At 38.9% G+C, this 23,842-nt stretch overlaps 1 protein-coding gene across 2 annotated transcripts in view; it reads right to left on the minus strand.

Annotated features, from left to right (window-relative positions):
• Window positions 1-23,842, minus strand: part of acsl6 (acyl-CoA synthetase long chain family member 6) — a 31,031-nt gene that overhangs the window by 3,333 nt on the left and 3,856 nt on the right. For both annotated transcript variants that reach the window (XM_063895244.1, XM_063895245.1), the window contains exons 3-15: window positions 15,450-15,670; window positions 14,646-14,760; window positions 12,331-12,395; window positions 11,108-11,209; window positions 10,664-10,763; window positions 9,924-10,102; window positions 8,517-8,549; window positions 7,689-7,740; window positions 4,736-4,809; window positions 4,469-4,546; window positions 1,216-1,350; window positions 606-740; window positions 88-183 (exon numbers count right to left, since the gene is read on the minus strand). In XM_063895244.1, the coding sequence (XP_063751314.1) occupies window positions 88-183; window positions 606-740; window positions 1,216-1,350; window positions 4,469-4,546; window positions 4,736-4,809; window positions 7,689-7,740; window positions 8,517-8,549; window positions 9,924-10,102; window positions 10,664-10,763; window positions 11,108-11,209; window positions 12,331-12,395; window positions 14,646-14,760; window positions 15,450-15,670 (1,385 nt within the window). The remainder of the gene's footprint in view (window positions 1-87; window positions 184-605; window positions 741-1,215; window positions 1,351-4,468; window positions 4,547-4,735; window positions 4,810-7,688; window positions 7,741-8,516; window positions 8,550-9,923; window positions 10,103-10,663; window positions 10,764-11,107; window positions 11,210-12,330; window positions 12,396-14,645; window positions 14,761-15,449; window positions 15,671-23,842) is intronic.

Raw genomic sequence — 23,842 nt, forward strand, 5'->3', positions numbered from 1 at the left:
CTGCAACTATGTTTCAGTAAGTGTGAGAGTAGGGCTAGCCATGTTGTTGTTATGGTTAGTGCCTGTTTGTGTGTTTGCTTGTCAGACCTGGCATCCCAGTGCAGCTCTGAGGAACCCCAGGACACATGGTGAGGTAGGAGCGGCTCCTGTTATGATCATCCTCAGTCTTCCTCCAAGGCTGGCCTGTACAGAGAGGATAACATAATCAATACAGAGGGGTCTGTATTTTCTATTTTTCCTTAAAATATTATCAAACGCACAATGAGCAGGATTTGTTGGTTGCAGTTTGTTAACACTGCATTCAAAGTTGGCCCTTCCTACCCATCTCAAAAATGCACACAGTGTTGACAAAGGGTGAAGTCAATCACGCACATGTTTTAGAACAAGTAGTTTGATCTTGGCATTTCGCCTTGCTTTATTTTAATGAAGGTAAACGCCCAGAAACCTTCATAGTTGTTAACTTCCAAAAATATTCCAGTAGTATGTTTCCAAAATGCTCTAGGCATAGAGGAGTGAATACAGTATGTGACTGATGTTGCAGGTTGGGCCATGTTGTGTAACAGATATTCATAGTGGCACATATACTCAGCTAGAGGAAACACTACCTGAATTTTACTGAAGAAGATTTTATCCCAGAAGCTGTCACTGCGAATGATCCCACTGCTGACTTCAGCACCTTTTCTTTTGGCAGCAAAGTTGAGCAGCCAGCGCTTCAATGGGGTGTTAGCCTGGCTGAAAATCTGCACAGGAGACGAAGACAAAATTATTTTTTACATGGTTGGCGACAAGTCCTTCTGGTTACTGCTATTAACATCATGTGTTCATGTAAAATTACCCAACATTACCAGAAATAAGGTCAACCCATCATCAAGTGAAATAGCGAAACTCTGCTCTGTTTAATTTGCTGACATCATTCTCCATAACATCTCTCTCTTAAAATGTAAAGTTTTGTATTACACAACATACATTTTAGGAGAATGCATTTGTCATGTTTGAAAAGAAACACTTCGTTTGTGTCTAAATCACAACATTAATGAATAAAAGTTATCTCAACATGATGTTATCAGTTACTGATAACCCATTTCATTCGTTTTTTTGATAGATTTTTTTTTTGAAAGAATCAACAATTATCTAAGAAAAGCTACATTTCTTATCGCTAGCAGAAGAAGAAAACAACAGTTCTTTAAATAACCTTTTCTTTTCCAAACATCTCACCTTGTCGTACATGCGGTTCAGCAGTCGAGGCACCACAGGGAAAATGGTCGGCCGCAGGGCCTTCATGTCATCTGGCAGGAGACGGATGTCGCCTTGATAGAAGCCAATCCGTCCTCCATGGCAGTACACCACAGACTACAGAAACAGACACACAAATAGTGTGCTTAACGCTAGCTGTCACATATCTTTTCCAGTCAAATTCTAACACTGAGAGCTGTTAAATCATTTTAAATTCAACATAAGACTCTGATAAAATCTTATGGAAGTGACCCATGCTTATATAACACTTTTCTTAAGAACAATTCAAAGGGCCTTAGGGTCAAAATAAAGAGAGTTAAGAGAAAACTATTTTTATGTTTGTAAAAATAAAAACAAATCACTGTTACCTTCTAAAGGAACCTTGCTTAAGATGTTTCGACAACTTAATAGTGTACGTAGTCAATGTCACAGTACCAATTTGTTTTATGCTGACACATAGCATTTTCCTATTTCCAACTGAGCGTGAGGAGAATTAAGCATAAAATAAAAATGCTAGTAAAGTACAAAAATGCCCCAAATTTACTAAAGTACTGTACATAGTAACTTTCCACCACTGCTTTCTATGTATGATGTTAGCTTCTCAGAAATTAGCTCAATGTTTGAGCAGAGTGACTGGTGGACAACTAATTTCTTTGGTTTCTGAAGACAACTGAAAAGAGCTGAGTTGAACTTACTGCTTGTTTTGCAACAAAACACTAAGAGGAAATAGCAGCTCACACAGGATAAACTCAAGTTAATTGCAGCGTAAGTGACACATTATGCAGTTTCATGAGTGAAAGGCATGCCTACTTTAACTCCTTTCTATCTCAATATCATAGACCCAGGGGAGGGTGATATCAGTGGTGCTACTTTACTTAAATCTACAACCAACAAATCAAACAACCAAATAAACTGATGTTGATTTTTCACATTTTGTTGCAACTGCTGAGGGGACGACCTGACAAAAGAGAGTACAACATATATTCCCCAAAAAAATCTATGTTTAATAGGCCTGATTTTGAAAGTGGTTCCCACACACAACACCACAAAACCTTTCACAGATCATATGCAGACTGTGTCACTTCCTCAGAATAAAGACTAACTCAGCACAAGTCCTTTTGTTGTGAAGCGTCTGCACGCAAAAATGCACCATACTCGACAATGTTCCTGTTTCTCAGGCCATCTGAGGACACAGCAAAGCGGAAGGTCTCCCCTCTGCTTTGCCTTGCAACATCACCGGTATCAGACATGGATGTATGCATGTGATTATTTGTGTGTGTGTGAGAATATAGAGTTTGTGTGATCTGATGCGCTGCTATCTGGGGAACTTAGGTGGTTTCCTGTGTCTGAGTCTCATGCCGCTGAAAACTGATCCAAGGCAAACAAACCAGGCCGGTTCAACCTGATGCAACCTGCTTTGATGTGTGAGACATACATGGCACATGACAACCGCATGACAACGACACAAATACTGTATGTAAATATACTTGATGATCCACTTACGATAACCTTCGATTAACAGAGTTTTTAAAAGTTTTGACAGGACTCATTTAAAGAAACCCACAATTCTTTAAATTGTTTATTGCTTGATTTCTTGCTGATCACAATCCCAAAGACTTTACAGATTTTTGCCTCAGATTCTCAGTAAAACAAATGTATCTTAAAGCAAATCTGTCTAAGGTCTGTAGGGTAAGTGTTCCAATTACTGTTAATGTTGGCCCAAATTGAAATGGAAACATCTGCTGGGAAATTAAAACATCGCAGTGGAGGAAAAACTGAAGCTAAATACCTTCCAGTTTTGCTAAAGGCGAAACATTTTAGTCCGTATATCCAGGTCTGTTCGTGAAATCCTCATCACTGACGAACAAGCTTTCCTTTTTTTGTGACACATGCTCTACGCAACTACCAATGCATCTGAGTATGATGATAAGAAAAACAAAACAAAACAGGAAGAGCCATAATGGCTGCACAGTAGGGTTGCAGCAGCTCTGGTGTTCCCTGTGTGCTTTCATGTGAGTGAGTTTTGCTGTTGCCATTATGAGCCTTCCTTTGACAGATGACTATCAGACGAAAAAACAAAAGGACCCTTAAATAATCTGAAGTAACCTTCACTGATTGTTTCTCTCTTTGATGGTGACATCACGCTGCAAATGTGTGTGTTACTGTGTATCCCAGAGGAACAATTGTCCAACCACAAATGAGAAATTTGGCATTCTGAAATTCCTTTGCAATTGCTTAGTTTTAAAATGCAGTTGTAAATGTTGTGGTTTCAGAAAACAAATTCAGTGTATCAGTTAATAATTTCTAAGTTGTAAAAGGCTACCCTGTTTTCAGTAATTGGTAAATGGCAAAAATGCTTCAGACAGGGAAAAGTTATTCTTTGGCAGCAGTGATAAATGGAGTAACTTTAAACTTTTAGGCACTTTTTGAGTCAAACGCAAACATTTAGTGGTTTTTCCACAGTTAAACAGTACGCTGTTTGTGAATTTCTGGCTATAGCTGCATGCTCTCGTTACTGTGGGTCAAGTCAGTTCAAATGATCCTATAAAAAAAAGATTCCCTTAAATATGCCAATTATGTTATCTGATATCTGTCTTATATTTTATTTATTTTTTAAATCTATCTTATATTATTTACTCTTTGTTCTTGTTTTAATTTTTATTCTCTTGGCTTTATTGTTTTTTAAATATATTTTAATATGTTTCTTCTTTTCTTTTACACTAGGCAAGTTTATTTATATAGCACCTTTAAACACACGGAAGTGCTTTACAAAATAAAAATAAAAGACATAAAAGACTTTTACTAGGTCTGAATGCTTTTAATGTTTTTGGAAAACACGTTGAATTGCCTTGTCAATAACCTGGTTTAGGTGTGTGTGCGTGTGTGTGTGTGTGTGTGTGTGTGTGTGTGTGTGTGTGTGTGTGTGTGTGTGTGTGTGTGTGTGTGTGTGTGTGTGTGTGTGTGTGTGTGTGTGTGTGTGTGCTTTCGTACTTGATGCAACATGCTCCCCAGTGACTGTATTAGCAAGAAATGGCATTCATCCTAAGAGAAGGATAACGAAACCTAAGAAGAGGGGAGGGAAAGGGAAAACACAACCCCAGCCTTCATCACTTCCTGCCTCCCACACACTAAACTATCCCAAATTAACGCCAACCTACAAGCCTACACAGATCCTTCCTCTGCCTCCTGACATCCTGACACATAACTGAAAAAGATCTGGTTGGAGCTTATTTACCTCAATGAGCCTCTCGAACATGTGAGCCAGTGGAAGGAAGGAAATGAGGCAATCATCTTGGTTGGGACAAATTACTTTCTGCAGGACACAAAAAGAAGGAAACCATTAAGATACCTAAAATACACATACAGTAAAACCCTACTGATACATACCCAAGCAAACATTAACATTAAATACTATGGATTGTATTGTAAATTTACATTTTGTAAAGGGGATGGTTTTACAAGATTTCAGAGAAAAGGGACAAAAGAAGACATGGTCACTCACGTCTGTTACTTTGAGGAAGCCTGAGAAATCTGCCACCACGTTCCCATGGGTGAGCATGACTCCTTTTGGGTTTCCTGTGAAAGCAATCAGAAAACACAGACACACACCAACATTAATGAATGAAATTCCCCCCCACCTACCCCAGGATCACAGAGTCATCCAACAAATCAGACATGGAAATACAAAGCTGTGCTTCCCAAAATTTCACCTGGATATATTTGTAGAAGTGTACAATCAGGTGGGATACTTAAGGGTAAGACATACTGAGAGCTACTAACTCACTGACCATGGGGTAGCGGAAGATAAATATATAATATAATTAAATAGATTAAAAAGAGAGCAGGAGATAACTTCAAAAGGTTTTGCAATCTTTAATTATTTTCTTAATTGCCCACTTTAAAACTTACCCTGATGAAAAACAGCCCGTGTGATTTGTACACTGAAGTGTCGTTTTTGACGAATTTAAAAATAGAATTCACTTTAAATTAAAAAATAAATTACTGATCAAACAATATTTGGGAAAATGATTGTATCTATATCCATTAATTTTCCTTAAAATATATCAATGCAGGTTCAAATAGGTACATTTCTTAAATTCCCAGAATGTGTTTTGAAGTGTAAAATTAGAAATCTATTATGGAACTACTATAAACCTCTCTTTCCACATTAAACAAACCAAAAAAAAACACCCTGAATCATATGACATTTTTAAGTTTTGGGCAATTCCAGAAACAGAGAACTAAAATTGTAAATTTTGTTCCAGGGTAATGTAATATCATTGCAATGCTTAGTCCCTTCAACGCAAACTGGTGTGTATGAAGCAATAAGAAAAGTGTTCCTCTTTCCAGACTCTTCGTCTGATTCCTGCAGCTTTGAAAGACGATGGTTACAGGCCAAGAGCTGACTAGATGTTGCAACACAGATGAAGGGAATTCTCAAGAAATGGAGAGTCATGTGCGGAAATGTACGACGGAGTATTAGGGCCACATATGAAGAAAAAAAAATATTTTTGCCGTGACGAGATTAAAGTCGACACGGCGACTTTAAAGTCGACACGGCGACTTTAAAGTCAACATGTCGAGATTAAACTCGAAATATCGAGAATAAAGTTGAAATATTATGTCGACTTTAATCTCGACGTGTCGAGATAAAACTCGAAATGTCGAGAATATAGTTGAAATTAGTTGGGAGACATAGCAACCGCTCCCACAGGTCCTGCACTGAATCCGAAATGGCTTGTGTAGATTATTTGGTGAAATTATACTTCCGAATTGGATTTAACAATAAAGACATCCTCGCTGTTTTAGCGTAGAACCACAGTGTGGTGATTAGTGTAAGAACCATGCGTGACTCAAACTGCACCTGTGGAGCGGTTGCTTTCTCTCTGAATAGTTTTCAGTGTCAATTGACATAAAATCGAGATTATTCTCGACATGTCGAGATTAAAGTCGACATAATATTTCAACTTTATCTCGACATTTCGAGTTTAATGTCGACATGTTGACTTTAAAGTCGCCGTGTCGACTTTAATCTCGTCATGGCAAAAATATTTTTTTTCTTCATATGTGGCCCTAATACTCCGTCGTAGAAATGGCACCACGTCGGAGTGGCTGCATGTCTCTTTGAAAGCCAGCAGATGGCGCAGAATGAGCCTGGAGCTGCAGCTGGTTAAACTTGTAAACTGACACCAGCGTGTCCTAAAATGACCTGCCTTTGTGACCAATGTATGTTGGTTGTGGATGAGACCTCCCAAATCTCTTTCTTGCTTCCTTAATCAAAAGTATGTGCCGCCCTCTGTATGAAGACAACATGCCGCGTAATCCGGAAGTTATATAATCGAAAGTGGGCAAAAGGTCACTTTGCTGCTCCAACGAAACTGGATTCATTTACAGTAAATGCTTGTCTTCTTATCTCCCCTTCAAAGAGAGTATGCATGCCACTTTTTTCTTAAATTGATCAAGATCTTAACAATAAGATATCTTCCCAGTTGTAAATGTGAAATTGAATTAAACAGAAGTAACCATATATTCGATTTTACACAGGTCTTTGCGACATAAAACATTATTTTTAGAAATGTCCCTACGAATTTTTAGTAAGACAAGAGACTGAAACCTTAATACAGTATATATATTCTTTAAAGCATTAAGCATCTGAATGTTTAGTCATAGTAATGACTTACTGATTGATTTTTTAAAATGTTTTTTTTAATAGTAAAAAAGTGCATATTATGGGTCAGAAAATGTTAAATAGATTCATTTACATCAACCAACAACAGAGATTTTATTGATGACCTGTCCACAAGTCTGACTTTTCCAGCTCTACAGTTTCATGTGCGAAGATATGTTTGTTAACTCCGAATTAAACCTAAATGATCAAATTACAAAAGCTTAAGATAACCATCAAGCAGAAGAGTATATTTGATTATGAGTCAAAGAGCTCATTACTGTTTGACAGGACGTTAAGGGATCATAATCTCTTTGTAAACAAATAGGTGCAGTGCTTGGATTCATGTTGGCAAGGGAAACCTTTTTAAAGGGGTGGATGTTGGCTAGTTATATTAGGGCATACTGTATTAATTGGCTTTCCATGGTGCAGTAGGAGATCTTTCTGCATGGGTATGAACAGGAAAACCCCCCAGAAAAGCACAAAATACAGATTTCCAAATAAATTGTACATTCAGATACTTAATGGATCACATCCATGGTGCTCTTATATTTTAATATTGCCTATCTCTTCTTATTTCTCATTAAAGATGAACATAAGTAATTGGCCCTGCTGTTAACAGGCTGTACAATGTCTATCATTCACATATTTACAATAACAATCACAGGAGAAAACATATCCGGATTGTTAGCCAGTTACCTGCATCATCTACAGCATGTTCCTGAATGACCAATGTGTACATTTCTCAGCCCCAACCACAAATACTGCATGTTATTAGCACAAATATTACCTGTGGTTCCACTGGTGAAGCAAACGATGGACAGGTCATCTGGCGCTGGTGGCTGATGAAACAAAATGGTGTCGGTCAGACATGTCATTTAGATCTAAATTAACATCAAATGAACTTCTACTTCTTCCACCTTTAGAATAAACATTGTTCAATTGTTCGTATGTTTGCACAAACTGTCGACATCTGCTCGGCCCCCCTTCTCTGTGCAAATAGCACACTCAATATTTAAAGTAACTCTCTTTCTGATGTTTAAACAGAGAGTATCATTGCAATTACATGGTTTTATTTTTTGGTAATAATCGCAAATGTATCAGCAACACAGTATTCTACTGTATTTATTTATAAGACAATGTTGAAACTATTGCTATAATAACTTTACAGGCCCAAAAAAGGAATGTGTTGTAAACCAATTTAAGATTTTACAAAAAGAAAAGTGTTTTATGTTTACTAAAGCCAAAACAATCTAATATTTAATGGCCTTGCTAGCGGCTTTGTAAGGCTTAACTTAGGCTCAGCGCTGCTCTGGGCTAAAGGCTAATGATAATAATGACCATCCTAACAAGCTAATGTGTTGAAGTTAAAATGTCTTACATGTTCACAAATCTTAATTCAGCATGTTAGCATTCAAACAAAGTCCTGATTTGCATTCAACACAGAGTACGATTCATCTTCTGGAGAACATGAATGTAGACATTATGGTATTTCATTGATTAGTTGTTGAGATATTTCTGTCATTCAGAAAGAAATAGTGCCAGACTTGCAAGTAGAATTTCTAAAATGCCATACAACACATCTTTCTCTACAGTGGAATCTTTCATTTGTACTTACTAAAGGTTTTCTGTGGTGCTCTCTGCCCAAAGCCTGTAAGAAAAACCAACAGGAAAAAAATAAACATTAAGAGCAGATTTGACACTTTTTATGCATACATGACATAAAAATATGTCACCAGGCATTTCTTAAACGTTTTTCGGCCAAATGTTCACGGGAAGCAAAGTGCTCAAAAAGTTAACTTTTGAGAACGTCTGCACTTGTGAAAGCATTTTTCCTCTTTTACTGAATTCACTGTTGTTCAGCAGTATTTAAAACAAGTGCCCTCATTTCTTTTAAGTCACCTGGTAAACCAGACGAGCTGGGTGTCTACCACACTGGCACAGTTCATTTAAAGTTACTCAACACAGAAGAATTACGGTTATGTATGCAAGTGCCTGACAGCTTCCTGTGAACTCAGCATGCAAAAATGTTTTTCTTCTCTCACTCTTTGTGATGTGTTCCCAGTAAAGAAAGAAAAGAAAAAAACGTTTATGCTTGTCTTTGTGACTGCTGTGAGCTGTTTGACCACTTTTGCCTGCATGTTTGTTGTGATGTGCTCTGGAAGCACTCACAGTTACAGGAATTAAAACAGCAGTGGCATTATTATAATGCATCCAATTAAGGCACAGTGGCATAGCAACCCATGTCTATTGTTTTGTCATTTATAGGAGTTGTTTTGTCTGATTTTGTGCATGTGAAATCCCCCGTGCTCAGATTCTGTAGAACGAGAGATACAGAGACAAACAACTTTTTTTATCTTATGCTGATCAAATCTCAACATCAGTTTGTTTTGACTGGCTGTTCAGCTTATGCTCTGTTGAGACTCTTGATTTTTACCAGAGAAAAAGTAAAAAAATTAAGTGTTGCTTCATTATGGTTCACCTTTACATTTCAGATTCAAAATAGGCAACACTCAAACCCAGCCTCTACAAACTGGGTAAAAAACTTCTCCATTTTAACCCTGATGTTTATGAGTAGCTTGGGTTTTGCAACAGTCCCTGTAAATGTACAACTTTTTACAAATCAACAAACACGTCTACCATTTTCTAGAAAAGACATTATAACCTATTTAAATCCTTAACAACTTAAATGTGTTAATGTTTGTAGGAAAAAATGAAAAGTCTCTCTAAGTTTGTGCAATTTATAATTAAATGTTTGCACAGAATTTCTTGTACGAAGCCTTGTACGTGATGGACACAAAATTGGTAAGGCACATAATGAACATTATAACACCATTTCTGAAGATTGAAGATAAAAATGACATATTGTGTTTGTGTTTAAGTTAAGCTAGAGTGCAGGAAACCTTGAAAAATATCTGATTAACCCTACAGGATGGAAAGTTGCATCTGAATATGCTAGGTTAAAACAGTTAAATATCAGTCAAGTAAAGGTACCATTATACTCTGCTGGTCCTACGTGTCATACCTCGACTTCCTGCATGGCCTGCACGTGGACGCCGCAGCTCTTGCCGTGTTCAATGAGGGTGGAGTCAAATTCATCCATCAGGATGATTCTTCGCAGGCCCGGAGTCTCCTTACGCTCGACATTTTCCAGAAGCACCTGAGCTTTATCTACTTTGTCACAGATGACCGTAGAGATGTCAGCTGAAATGAAACAAGCACACAAGTGCACATGCACCCTTGTGTGAATATCAGCGGAAAAAGAAATAATAAAGTAACAAAAACAAAAGACAAAGAAACACAGAGGTAGATTTGGTATTCAGAAAATATGTGGTCAGTTCAGCACAAACGCTAGGCCTGTATAAGCAATGTATGTAAGGTTAATGACTCAGCAGCCCGACATGTCTGTTATTGCAGTATTCAGATCATTCTTTATATTTATTTTTGACATCATAAACATCAAGCAATGCAAGATCTATTCACACTGTAGAAGGAGACTGTTTGTGATATTTAAAACTCACAACTTAACAAGGGTAAAATATATCTTAAAGATCTGTACAGCCATTTTGTATGTGTGTGTGTGTGTGTGTGTGTGTGTGTGTGTGTGTGTGTGTGTGTGTGTGTGTGTGTGTGTGTGTGTGTGTGTGTGTGTGTGTGTGTGTGTGTGTGTGTGTGTGTGTGTGTGTGTGTGTGTGTGTGTGTGTGTGTGTTAGCATAGCTGCCAGCTAGTATTTGTTTGAGTAGTTTGTCTTTGTGTGTACTTACCCGTGTTAATGATGAACCGTATGGCGTCTGGGCCCAGTGTGTCATAAAGGGGAACCACCACCATGGAGTAGGTGTAACATGCTAGCTCTGAGATGATCCACTAAAATCAGATTCAGGGGTTAGAGTTCATTGACCTGTGAGATATCAGACTTGTAAATCAAAGCTAAAACTTTCACTCCCTTATTTATGTGACATATTATAGTCTAAAAACATTTTCAAGACAAAAAAGACTCATTTGTCAAAAACGATCTCCTTGGAAGATACTAACACAAGTGTGCAGTGAGTTTTTGGGTGTGTGTTTGTTTGGGTCAGTGGCCTGGGTGATTGAAACCATCTGTAAAATGGCGCAATAATTGACACAGTGAAGCAGAGAGATTGTAAGAAGGTATTGAATGGACAGAGAGACAGAGACAGAAAGATATTGAAACAGAAATTGAGAGTTACCTCTGGCCTGTTCTGGGCAAACACTCCTATGAACTGGTTTGGGTCAGGCTGGCAGCCCTGGTGCAGGAGGCCTGAACCCAGATGCTCAGCGCGGGCCGTCACCTATAAAGAGCGAAGACAGCTGATTAGACCAAGTGGAACAAAACAAATGCTGAGCCGGTCTTTTAGTCTTCATGAACTCATCTTATAACCTCCTCTGCTTTTCAATTTCTTGGTAAACAGGAATTCTCCCTAGCGTTTGGTCTTTAGGCTTTGTTTGGAACTATTTCGTCATCATGTTTCCAAATGAATGATTTTTGTTTGAAGGGAAATACATCATGTTAGTATTCACCTCAGCATGAGGTTTATTTTCTCTCATGCTCCAGCTAAAAAACACAATCTTATTTCTGAACTAATCTTATTCCTCAGTTATTGTGAAAGACAGGATGTATGTTACTGTGCTAGGGCAACAAATGAAGATGTAAAACAAGAATATGCGAAACGCCAAGGAAGTCTTGCATCATTCTTTCCAGACTGGTCTGACTTTTCTGGAAATTATAATGTAATGAATGAACATAACTACAACTTCCACTCACTACTACCTTGTTCAGTCATGTTATGTCAACGAAATGGTTGTGTAACTTAGTCTACTTCTCATATTGCCTTTGGAATTGTTTACTGTGAGGATTTCTACATCACTTGTCAAAATGAAAATTCCCTTCAACCATTTCTTAATTCCCACTAATACTACTTCTACATTTATGACATTCACTATCCCAGCCTTTTATTTGTCAGTATTTGCTTCTTTCTATTTTCAGTAAGAAGGCAATGTTTTATGATAGTATTCTGAAGCCAGTGGATCAGGTTAATAATCTGATAAACCGACAGGTTTGAATTTTTTCTAATAATTGACCTCCTGTGAACCCACACCATAACATGTATTAAGGGTGGTTGGCGCAGACTGCAGTTCTTCATTTGACCATCATGGTGGCGCTATGCTTAGTTGCTAGGCAGATTTTGTGCAACAAAGCCTCTGTGCTGCACAGGTTGCAAACTACACCAAGTGTCAGATTACATAGTTACTTAAATGGGCGGATTATAGCTCATCAAATGTCATTACCAAGCTGATGATGATGGATAGGATTGTATAGAAAGACATTATGACTGCACACACAATATGACATCTCTTTTTAAAATTGACCTCACTCCTCATTGCAGCTGTCATTGTTTGGAATTGCACTAACCTCTTTGTAGGATATCCATTTGTAAGGCTGGTTCGGAAGCCGCGAGCCTAAGCAAGGTCCATCCCCTGTTAAACACACAATGAAACATCAGAGGGGGGTCACAATTACAAGTATTATATGATGGTTACTCATTATTTCACAAACAAAGCAATACACTTATGTGTGAGTATTCCCTCCCTAGTGAGTCCTTAGGCTGAAAGGGAATTATGATTAATCCTGAGGTCATGAAGACCAACAATGTAGCCTAAAGCAGAAAGTGGCTATAGCAATGTATCAATTGACAATGTGAAAAGGGTCCCTTGTATGGATTACCTATAGATCAGGGTTATTCAACTAAAATGCAATGAGATCCAGTTAGAGAGAATTTCCTCGAGCAAAGGTCCGGAACATCAAAATGTGTATCCTGCGTTATGAATGAGTGTGATATACATTAGCTGTGACCTAGTAGCTGTATCAACGTCTGCATCGAATCAACAACTGACTGTCTCATCAAACAAACAAAGTACAATTTAAAAACAACAATATTTATTGTCACTTGAACTATACAGATATACAGTATAATACTGTACATATGTTTAATGTTTCCCTTTTTCTTTGTTAACGTTTCACACCTTGACTTAACAGTTTCAGGGTTTTTTTCAAAAACAGTTTTAAGGTTTGTCTTTCTGTCCGTTTTATATTCCACTCCCTCACTGACTGTCTTTTGTTCAGTGAGAGGACTGAGCTCTAGCCTGTCCGACCAGGATTTTAAATTGGGGCTGAAATGGTGTCAGGGCCATTCTCATACACATGTGAAGGTGCTCATTTGTGCTCCCCTCACCGCCTTCTCTCTCGGTCTCCAGCTAACTTGTCTCTCTCCTCACTCTTCTATCTGTGTCCCGCTAACTCGTCTCTCCCCTCACTCTTCTCTCTGTCTCCCGCTAACTCGTCTCTCCCCTCACTCTTCTCTCCGCCTTCTCTCTCTATCTCCCGCTAACTCGTTCCTCCCCTCACTCTTCTCTCCACCTTCTCTCTGTCTCCCGCTAACTTGTCTCTCGTCTCTTTCGCCCCCTGTCGGCGCCAGTTAAAATGGAATTGCGACGTCAAAATGAAAATCCCTTTTCAATGTATTGATTATAGGTCCAGGTCCGTAGGCTATAGGTAGGCGTCAGGGTCCGGACCCGGACCGCGGTCCGCCTGTAAGTGAACTATGTTATAGATAATTAACGAAATCTGCAGCTTCTAATGGCTTTATAGGGCTTCATTTGAGTTTCAATCTATTTTTGGCTGTTTTCCCAAACTGTACTGTTTTGGTTAACTTTCACTGCTCTCATGGTGTAGTTTTCTGAAAAAAAACCTTTATTAGGGCACTGTACAGTCCTGTACTGACAGTCATGCTTTAAAAAATAGCTTGTGAACTCAGTGGAGAATTTTAGGAGTTGGAGAGACCAAAAACAGAACAATAAAACAGTATCAGAATGTAAAGCTTAATTTGTAGTGACAGATTCTGTAAGCAAATGCTTTACCTATACTTCTTGGATGAACTCCAGCTTAAGTAAATCATCATTTACTGTTTTCTGCCACTATTTTACACTCTCTGTCTACTCACATCTGTTTATAGTACACACACACATATATATTATACATATCTGCCATATACATCTGTTTATACATAATATATGCATCTGTCCATACCTCCTCATTCCACAGTGTAAAGTATTTACATTACTGTACAGTGCATTTAAATAACTTCAATGTATTCCACATATGTATATATTTTACATCCTTAAGTCTTTATTGTTGTTATTGTAAATATTCTTCTCTCTTTTTGCACTATTTTATTTATCTTATTTGCATCATGTATGTTGAGTTGTTGGAGGAGCATGGGATATAAGACTTTCATTGCCAACATATACGTTGTATATGCTGTGCATATGACCAATAAAACCTTGAAACCTTGAAACCTCTCAAATAGGAAAGAACAGCCCTGGGAGTCAGTCACTTGGTAACTTTATACTCCCTGGTTGTGAGCCCTGACGCTGTCACCCTTAGCAACAATGGCCATCTCCTTGGCAACCAGATGATACATTTTACCTCCAGCATCAGAGACATGACTGTAGGTTTTATCACAATGTGTACAAGCACATATGTTCTGTACGGTCATTTTGTGTGTGTGTACATGTGTGTGTGTGTGTGTGTGTGTGTGTGTGTGTGTGTGTGTGTGTGTGTGTGTGTGTGTGTGTGTGTGTGTGTGTGTGTGTGTGTGTGTGTGTGTGTGTGTGTGTGTGTGAGTGAACACTGTTGAGTGCTTATTTCCCCCCTCACATCCTACACACCAGATATGTGGAGGCCTCTCTGGAAGACTTCATACATGGTCCTGGCGTCATCATGGTAATGAGTAAGCAGCTTGGAGCTGTCGCCCATCATGGACCTGCGACCTCCATTTTCATGCTGCCGTACACAGAAAAAGGAAGAGAGAGACAAAGAAAAATGATCTCTTTATCACCTCACAACTTGGAGCACACAAAGTTGCTCCATATAATGTCCTGTGTCTCATGAGTGTGTTTTCGTTTGTGTGCATATGTGTTCTTGTCAGACACACACACACACACACACACACACACACACACACACACACACACACACACACACACACACACACACACACACACACACACACACACACACACACACACACACACACACACACACACACACACACACACACACAGGTTACCAAGAAAGAGACTCCTTATAGTCACTAAAAACATTTCAAAGGAGATTAACATTTAAAATACATGCTGCCAGCCACACCTGAGAAAATATGGGGCATCAGAAACACACAAAAAGTCGGTGTGTGTGTTTGTGTTTGTGTGTGTGTGTGTCTACAATTTGTAGAATAACCACTAGCATGTCACCTGCTGATCAAAACTGATGTGAAATTGTCATCCTCCACAACTTGAACATTGTTTTGTGAGAGCAAAAATTAATAGGCCAGTAAGAGAACAAGAAGTGAGGTGCATGATCCACTTGGCGTGCAGATTGTGAAACCTTTCATGCATGTCGTCAGCGTTTGTGCATATGACCCTAATATACTTACTTATGCATGCATCTATGAATACATTTGTGCTCCATCTTACCGGCACCTCCTCAGACTGGTGCTGCAGGCTGCAGGGGGCCTTGAGGGGGCGGGGTCTGGTAGCCAACCAGTAGGCAAGCACGGCGGTCAAAGCGCCGATGCCCACCAGTGTAGAGGTCGGCAGGGAGCTGAAGAACTGTCCCAGCTCGGCTATCTCTGGTATCCTCAGGCCGCTCATTATCTCCTGGGCCTGCATCTTCTCCATCAGGGTGGAACTCAGCTCTGCGGGACACAGGAAACGCTTTGACTTATAATTTCTGCCACTTTTTGTGTGTATGTACAGTAGTTACATTGTTACGATAGTGAAAATCTGAATACAAACTTGAGACACTGGCAAACATATTTTATGTGCATTTGTAAAAATAATTTTATTCTGATTAGAACATGTCTGAAATCAATATATCGTGTGATAATAAGACTTTTCAATCATCACTTGTATGCATCTGAAGCTAAGTAAGGTGTCCCAGGGGAGTTATCCAAATAATTTTGAATAATTTAAAAATATACAAAGCTATGATAGTTTAACCAGTCTCAAATTTGTCTGACCTGCATAACTTTGCTACAGAAGGACACTTTAACATACAATTACGACAGTTTTCTCTCAACATGTTGCATCGTGGAGGTTAAAATAAGAGAAACAGTATGTGAGCCTGATGCAGACACACAGTCAATGTAAATTGACCTTCCTATCATTTTCTCGGCAGATTTAACCACTCTGAGCTTGTCTCGTCTAATAACAGTATTTTATGCATTTGATTTCAACGCTCATCCACCCAGATCCTGTGACCTTAATCACATCATTTACGCTTCAAAAAGGTTGAATGAGAAACCTACCCCCGCACTCTTGCTCTCACTGTAAAAGCAGCTCAGAATACACTAGTATACAGCACTGAGAAGTGGTGGGACTAGAAAGCAGATACAACACATACACACATGCTATGCACAGTGCTCATCAAGGGTCAGCCCCCCCCCCCACCTCCACCCCCCCCCCCCTGTACACACACACACACACACACACACACACACACACACACACACTCACATTGTGAGATGCATAATTTATCTGAGGGGGAGGCTGTCTGCAGAGCTGACTAGAGGGTTTCCTTCCCTCCCGCGGGAAATGAGTCAGAGACAGCACCACCGGCCCAAACCAATGGCAACGAGGCACTGCTGCAGCTCACAGCCAGTCAGAAACACTTCCTGTCTGCAAATACTCTCCCTCCATTACAAACACATGCACAGAGCCGCAGATTCCAACAAACAGTGTGAATGATAGGTATAAATATGTGAGCCTTTGGGAAATTGACTTTTTCATTTGTCTGTTATTTTGTGTAGATGTGCTATTTTCTTAAGAACCACTTTACTGAAGGGAAGTTGCATCAGGCACACCTGCCAGCCAATTCATGCCTTTAGCATAGCTTGAGCTCTAAGTTTGGCTGACATCGCTCCTTTGACTAAAATGTTCTCTTTTGTCATATTTCAGAGAGCTTCCTCTATTGGTCATCGTGCAGGAGAAAGTCCTGTTCATTTTGGCTATGCATAACTGACACTATCATTTGTTTTAGAAATACTGGATTTAAGAGTGCAACATCCTAAAATGAATGCAAGTGAGAGCTATCTAGATTGGGAGAATTAAAACTCTGGCTTGGAAAGACTCAATCTTTTATTTTATTTTGCTGGCTTAATAAAAAATACTGGAATCAGAATTATAAAACCTCCTTAAAATGTTCATTCTAACTCCCCTAAGGTTAATAAAAGTTGCCCAATTCCCACAAGTGCAGTGGACATCATCACACTGAGTCTAAATAGATACTACAGTTTGTTTGAATTATAAAAAAAATTAGAAGATCCCCTCAGCCTTCAAAAACCCCCTATTATCGCATAAATAAATTACACTCAATGTTACCTATCATAGGTATTGCACCTAATAACACATTAATTTACCAGACCAGGGACCAAGAAACACAGAAAAATAAAATATAAAACTCTAAATTAGAAAAGTAGCTCCTCAAATGTCTGTTTTTAAGTTGTTAAACACTCTTTGAAGTAGTATGAATCATAACTTTACAAGGTGTGATACATTATAACACATTACGTGGGATTTCTTTACACAGTGGCACATAGGACAACAGAAATCCTTGTGCTGCTTAGTGTTTGCATGAGGGTAGATTGAGAAGCTAATTCATCAAAGGTACTTGTGAACCATCTCAAGTTGAGGTACATTTTATGAATCAAATGAACACTGATAAATATTTTAAATGTTATATTCTGCCTATGCTGTCAGCAGGTAGCACATCATCAGTCACCTGTTGGTCATCTGTAAAGCAACAAAGTCATATGACACACATTGCAGCTATTGCTCACCATTTCCACTCATTTGATTCAAGTCAGAAGCACAGCACCTTGAAGTGCTCATCAGTGAATTCCCTAATGCTGCTTTTCCCAAAACCTTTCGGGCTCAAATCCTCTTAATTCAATGAAACCCAAGTTTCTGTTCAGAATGAAAGTACAACCACAATACGACATCTCACTTGAATGTGTGTGGAACTAAAAATGTGCCTTTTCTAAGACCGCAGGACTCTGCTTCTCTTTATTTTTTACTGCATTGATCTGATGTTTCCTCTTTTTCTGATGTCCCCTCTCTTATTTGCAGTTCCAGTCATCTTCACGTGCAATAAGAGCTGCTCAAGTGCTGGGAAATGTTGAAAACGATGGGAAATAATAAAAACCACCTGATTATGTTAACACTTTTTTGGCATGTGTATGGGTATAGAAGTATCCACGATGTAAAAGTTAATCTTGTGTTGACATTTCCTCCAATGTTGAGTACACATACTGTCCCGCTGTGCACAGGTGAAGTTGAACCACAGCTAGACTTAATTACTGTAAAGGCATGGCGATTTTGATTCAGGTGTTTGGAATGGACTGAAACATATTCTTAGCATCTAAAAAGTAATGTTAAAAATGCAAAACATGGAAAAAAGTTATCATATAACAAATATGTTATCATTTGATATTCCTTTAAAGGAATAGTTTAATATTTGAGGAAAATAAACACTCTCCTAAGAATTAAATAATGCATTCATTATTGATTTTCAAGTTTCATGCACTTTTCCTTTATAAACTGAAGCTTTTGTCCGGAAATGTTTTTATGAATTCGAAAAAAAGGTGTTTACAATATATGGAAAGCCTGCATAAAAGGTTCAGTTTTATTTTTATATTTTTTTATATTTTAATTATAGGTTTATCTTCATCTTAATAAGACTTTGAGGCTATTGGCCTCTCTTGCATATATTCTGTTTAATGTAAATTATCTTCATCGTGAATGTTATTTTTATGTTTATAATTCAAGACAAATATGCACCACGTTTTAATATAGTACGATAAATAGTAACGTATACATTCTATTTAGTGTCTTGGCCTCAAGCTTCACTTGTTTAGATTGCATTGCTTTCACGGAACAAGTAAATGTTCCCGTTTCATACACTCACCAACATATCTTGGATTTATTGTTCCATATTAGAGTAGAGCTGATGTATCTGTGCACTTCTAACAGACAGGAAGATCAATGACAAAGCACCAGCCAGGCAGGCAGCACAACACACGCACGAACATGATCATTTCCATGCCGGTTTCGTGCCAACAGGACAAGAGCAGCTGAACCGTGTCATAAAAACAAGCCTCACTGCTATCAGAGACTGCTGACATCAACAAATGTTTACTTCTTCTGGAAGACAAACCTGTCTTACGAGTGTGGCCTTCCTAATGTGGACTCCATTCTAAATACTGGATGTAGTGACCGAAAATGAATGCATATAATAATTTTGATGAAAACATCTGGGGTGATTTTGAGGCTATTATGATTCAGAGAAATATGTTGAGTCTGGCAATGCTTTTCCCAGTAGAAGGTCCATAAATAAAGGTAATAATATTTCACAAATTGAAGTCAGCTCTGCAGAAACACTGTGTACATTCTTAGAGAGAAAAAATGTCTGGCCACATGAGGATGATATATTTTAAAGACAATGTCCACGTAGATACATAATTTATGTATCTTTGTTCTGCTTTCCCACATTAAAAAAAAAGGTTTCAGACCATAGTGCCACAGCACTGATGCTAATTGATCAGTATGTTGACTTACCACAACAGGTTATTTACATATTTCTATTCTTTGTTTGCTTGTTGGCCTTCATGTTTGGTTGATTTTGAAGCCAAAACATTCTGTACATGCACAACAACTGTGAATGTACAGAGCATTTTAAAACAAGTGAGTGACTAAGATGATGTACATGTAGCGTACCTCACTGTATGGGTTTGGCATTGTATTAAATGTCCATTGTGGCTTGGCTGCAGTGGGGACAGTGGTCTCAGTGTTTGAAAAGAGAGGCAGAGGAGGCGAAACAACAGTATAGACTAGCTCCACTCTCAGTCCACTACACCACTGTACATGGGATATGGAGTGTGGATTAACTCAACCTAAAAAAAAAAAATATTTAGTTGAAATTTCAGTTGTTGAATACAGACAAGAACACACAAAAAAGACTCAGATTGTAGAGTAATTGCCCCTTGGTTTCTGTTTTGGACTTTTACTGATGTTATTTGTTGTAGTGTATTCTAAGAATCAAGTGTGCTGTTGATTCATCTTCTAAGGTTCTCGTGTTGTAAAACATTTCATGTCTTTGTTGGCACAACTGCAAGGAATTTGTGTGATTGCAAAACACACATTTTTAAAACTTGACACATTCATAGGCAGCGGTTGGACATTATATGGAAATTATGAAAATCTGCTGACTCATTATACAACACCCATTCCTGGCACCTGTTTGTAAAGAAACAAATGTGTTCTAGCAAACACGCTAATGCTCAACATTCTCATGCTCTTACTGTAAATAGCCAGACAACCAAAGGAGACTCATCACATGCCAGAAACCTAATTGGCCTCCAGCAGAGGTGCAAACATCATACCGTCATTGTTGCTCTCTATATTTTTTCAGAAAATTCCTGTTTGACCGCCAATGTCAGTATATTGTGGTAATAAAAAATAAAAATAAAAGACAGTGCAGGAAATGTTGTGAGCAGAATCTGACCTAGACTATACTGATAGTGCCACCTTGATGACTCACTTAAACCTCAACTGTTCACTTCTGCTTCCTCCTCCAAAGCGATGCTAAAATGTAGTAATAGCAGGGTTGAGTGCTGGGTGGGAGGAAGCAAAAGGTCTTAAAGAATCAAATGGATCAGGACTGAAGTTTATATCTCCAGAATGAAAACGCCACAACGACATGAAAAGTCAGATTTGAGTTGCTCCTCCTACAAAAAGCAGTCATCCTTTGCCTTTTTTGAATGACCAGTGGTGGAATTGCAATCAGGCCTCTAAAGCTACATCACTGTACGCAGCCTCTGAAATTGGACACAGATTAATGTCAGAATAAATAAATTACGAAACATACTCAAGCTGGAATAAAACATTTTTTTAGTAAGTGATTTTTTTTGTTGATGAAATTAGAAATGAGTATCTTCCCCTTTGAGAAAGATTGTGTGCTTAAATGTGCATGACTTAAACAGTGTCATTTGCTCAGCTGTTAAAACCATCTCTCCTCTCCAGCCTATGGCTCAGTTTGGAGTCCAGCTTTCTGTCCTGTAATAAAATAAATAATGCACCCCAGGGACACACACATGCAAGTGCAAGTATGGGTCTTCATCCCTGTAGGTTTCTGCAGAGTTTGTTGTTTCAGCTGGTGTGACAGAGGAACAGTAGGTCAGCGACAACACAACCTTTATCAGATTGTGAACTCAAAGAACTTACAGTTTGATTTATTCAATCATACCATAAACCACTCCAAACAAAAGGTTCAATAAAACCGTGGCCTTGACTTAAACATGAATTAGAAACACTTAGCAGCAGCACAAAAGAGCTAAAGTGCTAGAGAAGTGGCAATATTTTTGGAAGGGAATTTAGTTGACTTAATCCATGTTACATTTCCACAAATAGGTCATCCTCTGAATAATCACTCCCCCGGGGATCTGTGAAAGGCTGGGGTCACTTTATCAGTCCATTTTAACAACGTGAGTAATATTGATTATGAGACCTCAGTTGCAAAAAACGCTTGTTTAATACAGCAGCACCAAAGCTATGCTTTTATGTCACCTTTACCTGAAGACATTTGCACTTTCTCTGTTCTTTGGTGTTAGTGCTGCAGGGATGAGGGCTTGTGAATGGGCCAGCTAGACTTCCTGTGACCTTTGAAGCTTAAATTGGAGGAAATGCAGCAGTGTGTTTCTAAGTCCCGCCTCATCGGCCCATCTGAGGCCCGTCACCAATGATTAGAGTCCAGTGTGGGGAGATTACAGCCTATTAGCACAGAGGCGGATGACCAGTAATAACCTCACTACCGCACTCTATTTAAAGACAATCTGCAAGGCTTTCTCTTATTCTTGAAATGCTTATTTCCTGGTTTGCTCTGCCAGGGTTTGCTTCAAAGTGTTTCATCTTTCTATTGCTTTTTTTCTTTTAAACCAAAAATGCCTAATCATGTTTGCACATCAATTTCTCTCTTGCTCACTGCCTTTTAACTGCTTGTTCTTATCTCTTTCTGCCATTCCTCTGCATAGACCACCCTCCATGAGTAAAACAAAAAAACTTCCTCCTGTTACTGTTGCTGGAGTAATACAGTGTACTTCCTGTGCACACTAAACAACCTTTTCCCCTCCTGAATTGATATGCATCACATAGATGATTGCAATAATAAGGGAAACATTAGGGAATGATACAAACTGCAATGGAAAAGAGTAAAAAATATCAGGAAGGAATGCTACATATAAAGAAAAAAATGGAGAACTTAAGTTACACGAGACATTCAGAGTAATCAAATGCAAAAAATAAGGAAGTAACCCTGAATTTGTAAACTGTAATTGCATTGCAGAAGAGTTAAAGCAGCTGTGGTCAAGGCAGCGGCACTTCCAAAGGCGTCGAAGGCAGCCAGGCAGCCGGTGAGGCGTGATATGTATCTTTGTCTACGTGTGTGTTTGAATGTGGTGTGTTGGGGGGGCCTCAGGAAGATATCTCATCACCCTGTGCAAACTGGTGATAACCTTCCCATTGCTACTGGCCAGATTAAGCTGAGGCAAGCAAGAGGAAGTCAGCTAGATGCATTTTGGCCTAGTTTGGGCCTGGTTGGCCACCGTATCACACCACCCTCAGCTCGGCAGACGCTGCACTCTCGACACACCCACTCCCCCCTCCCTCCACCACTCTCTCTCTCTCTGCAACCCTCCCCCTACTTAATGCACAGTGCTCCTCCTATCCTTCACTAAAGAAACACACGCACACACTAGCATAGTGACACACAATACAAGGCAACATGAGAAGGCTCATAGGCAAATAGACACTTCTGCTTACAGTTGATGCTTACATGTCTAAACAAATTACACACTGACACTCCTCCCAGTAAGATTTTACTATCAAAGTGAGCGCAAACACCTGTGAGTCCTGACTTTGGGGGTTAGGGCGCCTTACGTATTTATTAATAAAAAAACACTTTTCTTCACAATCTAAATTACGGGTGCAAAGCTGAGAAACATTTTTTCCACTCTGCAACATCCTTTTATTGGGATAGTCCAGGAGAATGGTAACTATTAGGCCAACAGTTAAACACATATCACATATATTTGAGAAATTATCAATTTGTGCTAGAAGAGGAATGAGCATTAGTTTTCCTTCGGTGAAAATCTTGAAATAGATACTTTTCTATGGTAAACACATCACTCTTTGGAGCTTATATCTGAAAGGACAAGGACAAGCAATACAATCCAGACATGGACCACATTGTACATTACTCAGAAGGGTGCTCCTGTCTGTGATAGGCAGACAGATTGTCAGCAATTTTGTCTCAGCCATTACTGCCCAGTATCCCACAATATGTGGAAAAGGATGCATTGAATGCTGAAACAGCAATACACCACTCAGAGGGAAAGCTGCCATCTGGATCTGAGAGCACTAAAACTGGCTGATAGTATTGATTTCACCAGGACTGAGACTTTAGAAGAGTATATATCTCAGCCTAAATTCAGCACTTTGAAATATGAAAAAACGACACGCTGTCATACATATAACTATATTTCCTTCATAATAACTCACAACAAGTGCACAATCCCTGGCAACAGCAGGAAACACTCCAAAATGTTTCAGTCAAATTGTGCAATCATGCAGTGTTTCTTTAATTTGCAGGTATTCAACATTTTCCAAATCCTTCTGACACCCACCCTCTGCTTTCTCTAAATGGAAAGCATCCAACAAGTTTGTATGATAGAAAAGCAGCATGTAAAACTCAGGGGTCACACTGGAACCAGTCATTGTTCCTTGGGTGGCTGTGGTATGTTAGGCAGAATAACTAA

This window comes from Eleginops maclovinus, chromosome 11 (genome assembly GCF_036324505.1).
Source record: "Eleginops maclovinus isolate JMC-PN-2008 ecotype Puerto Natales chromosome 11, JC_Emac_rtc_rv5, whole genome shotgun sequence".
NCBI lineage: Eukaryota > Metazoa > Chordata > Actinopteri > Perciformes > Eleginopidae > Eleginops > Eleginops maclovinus.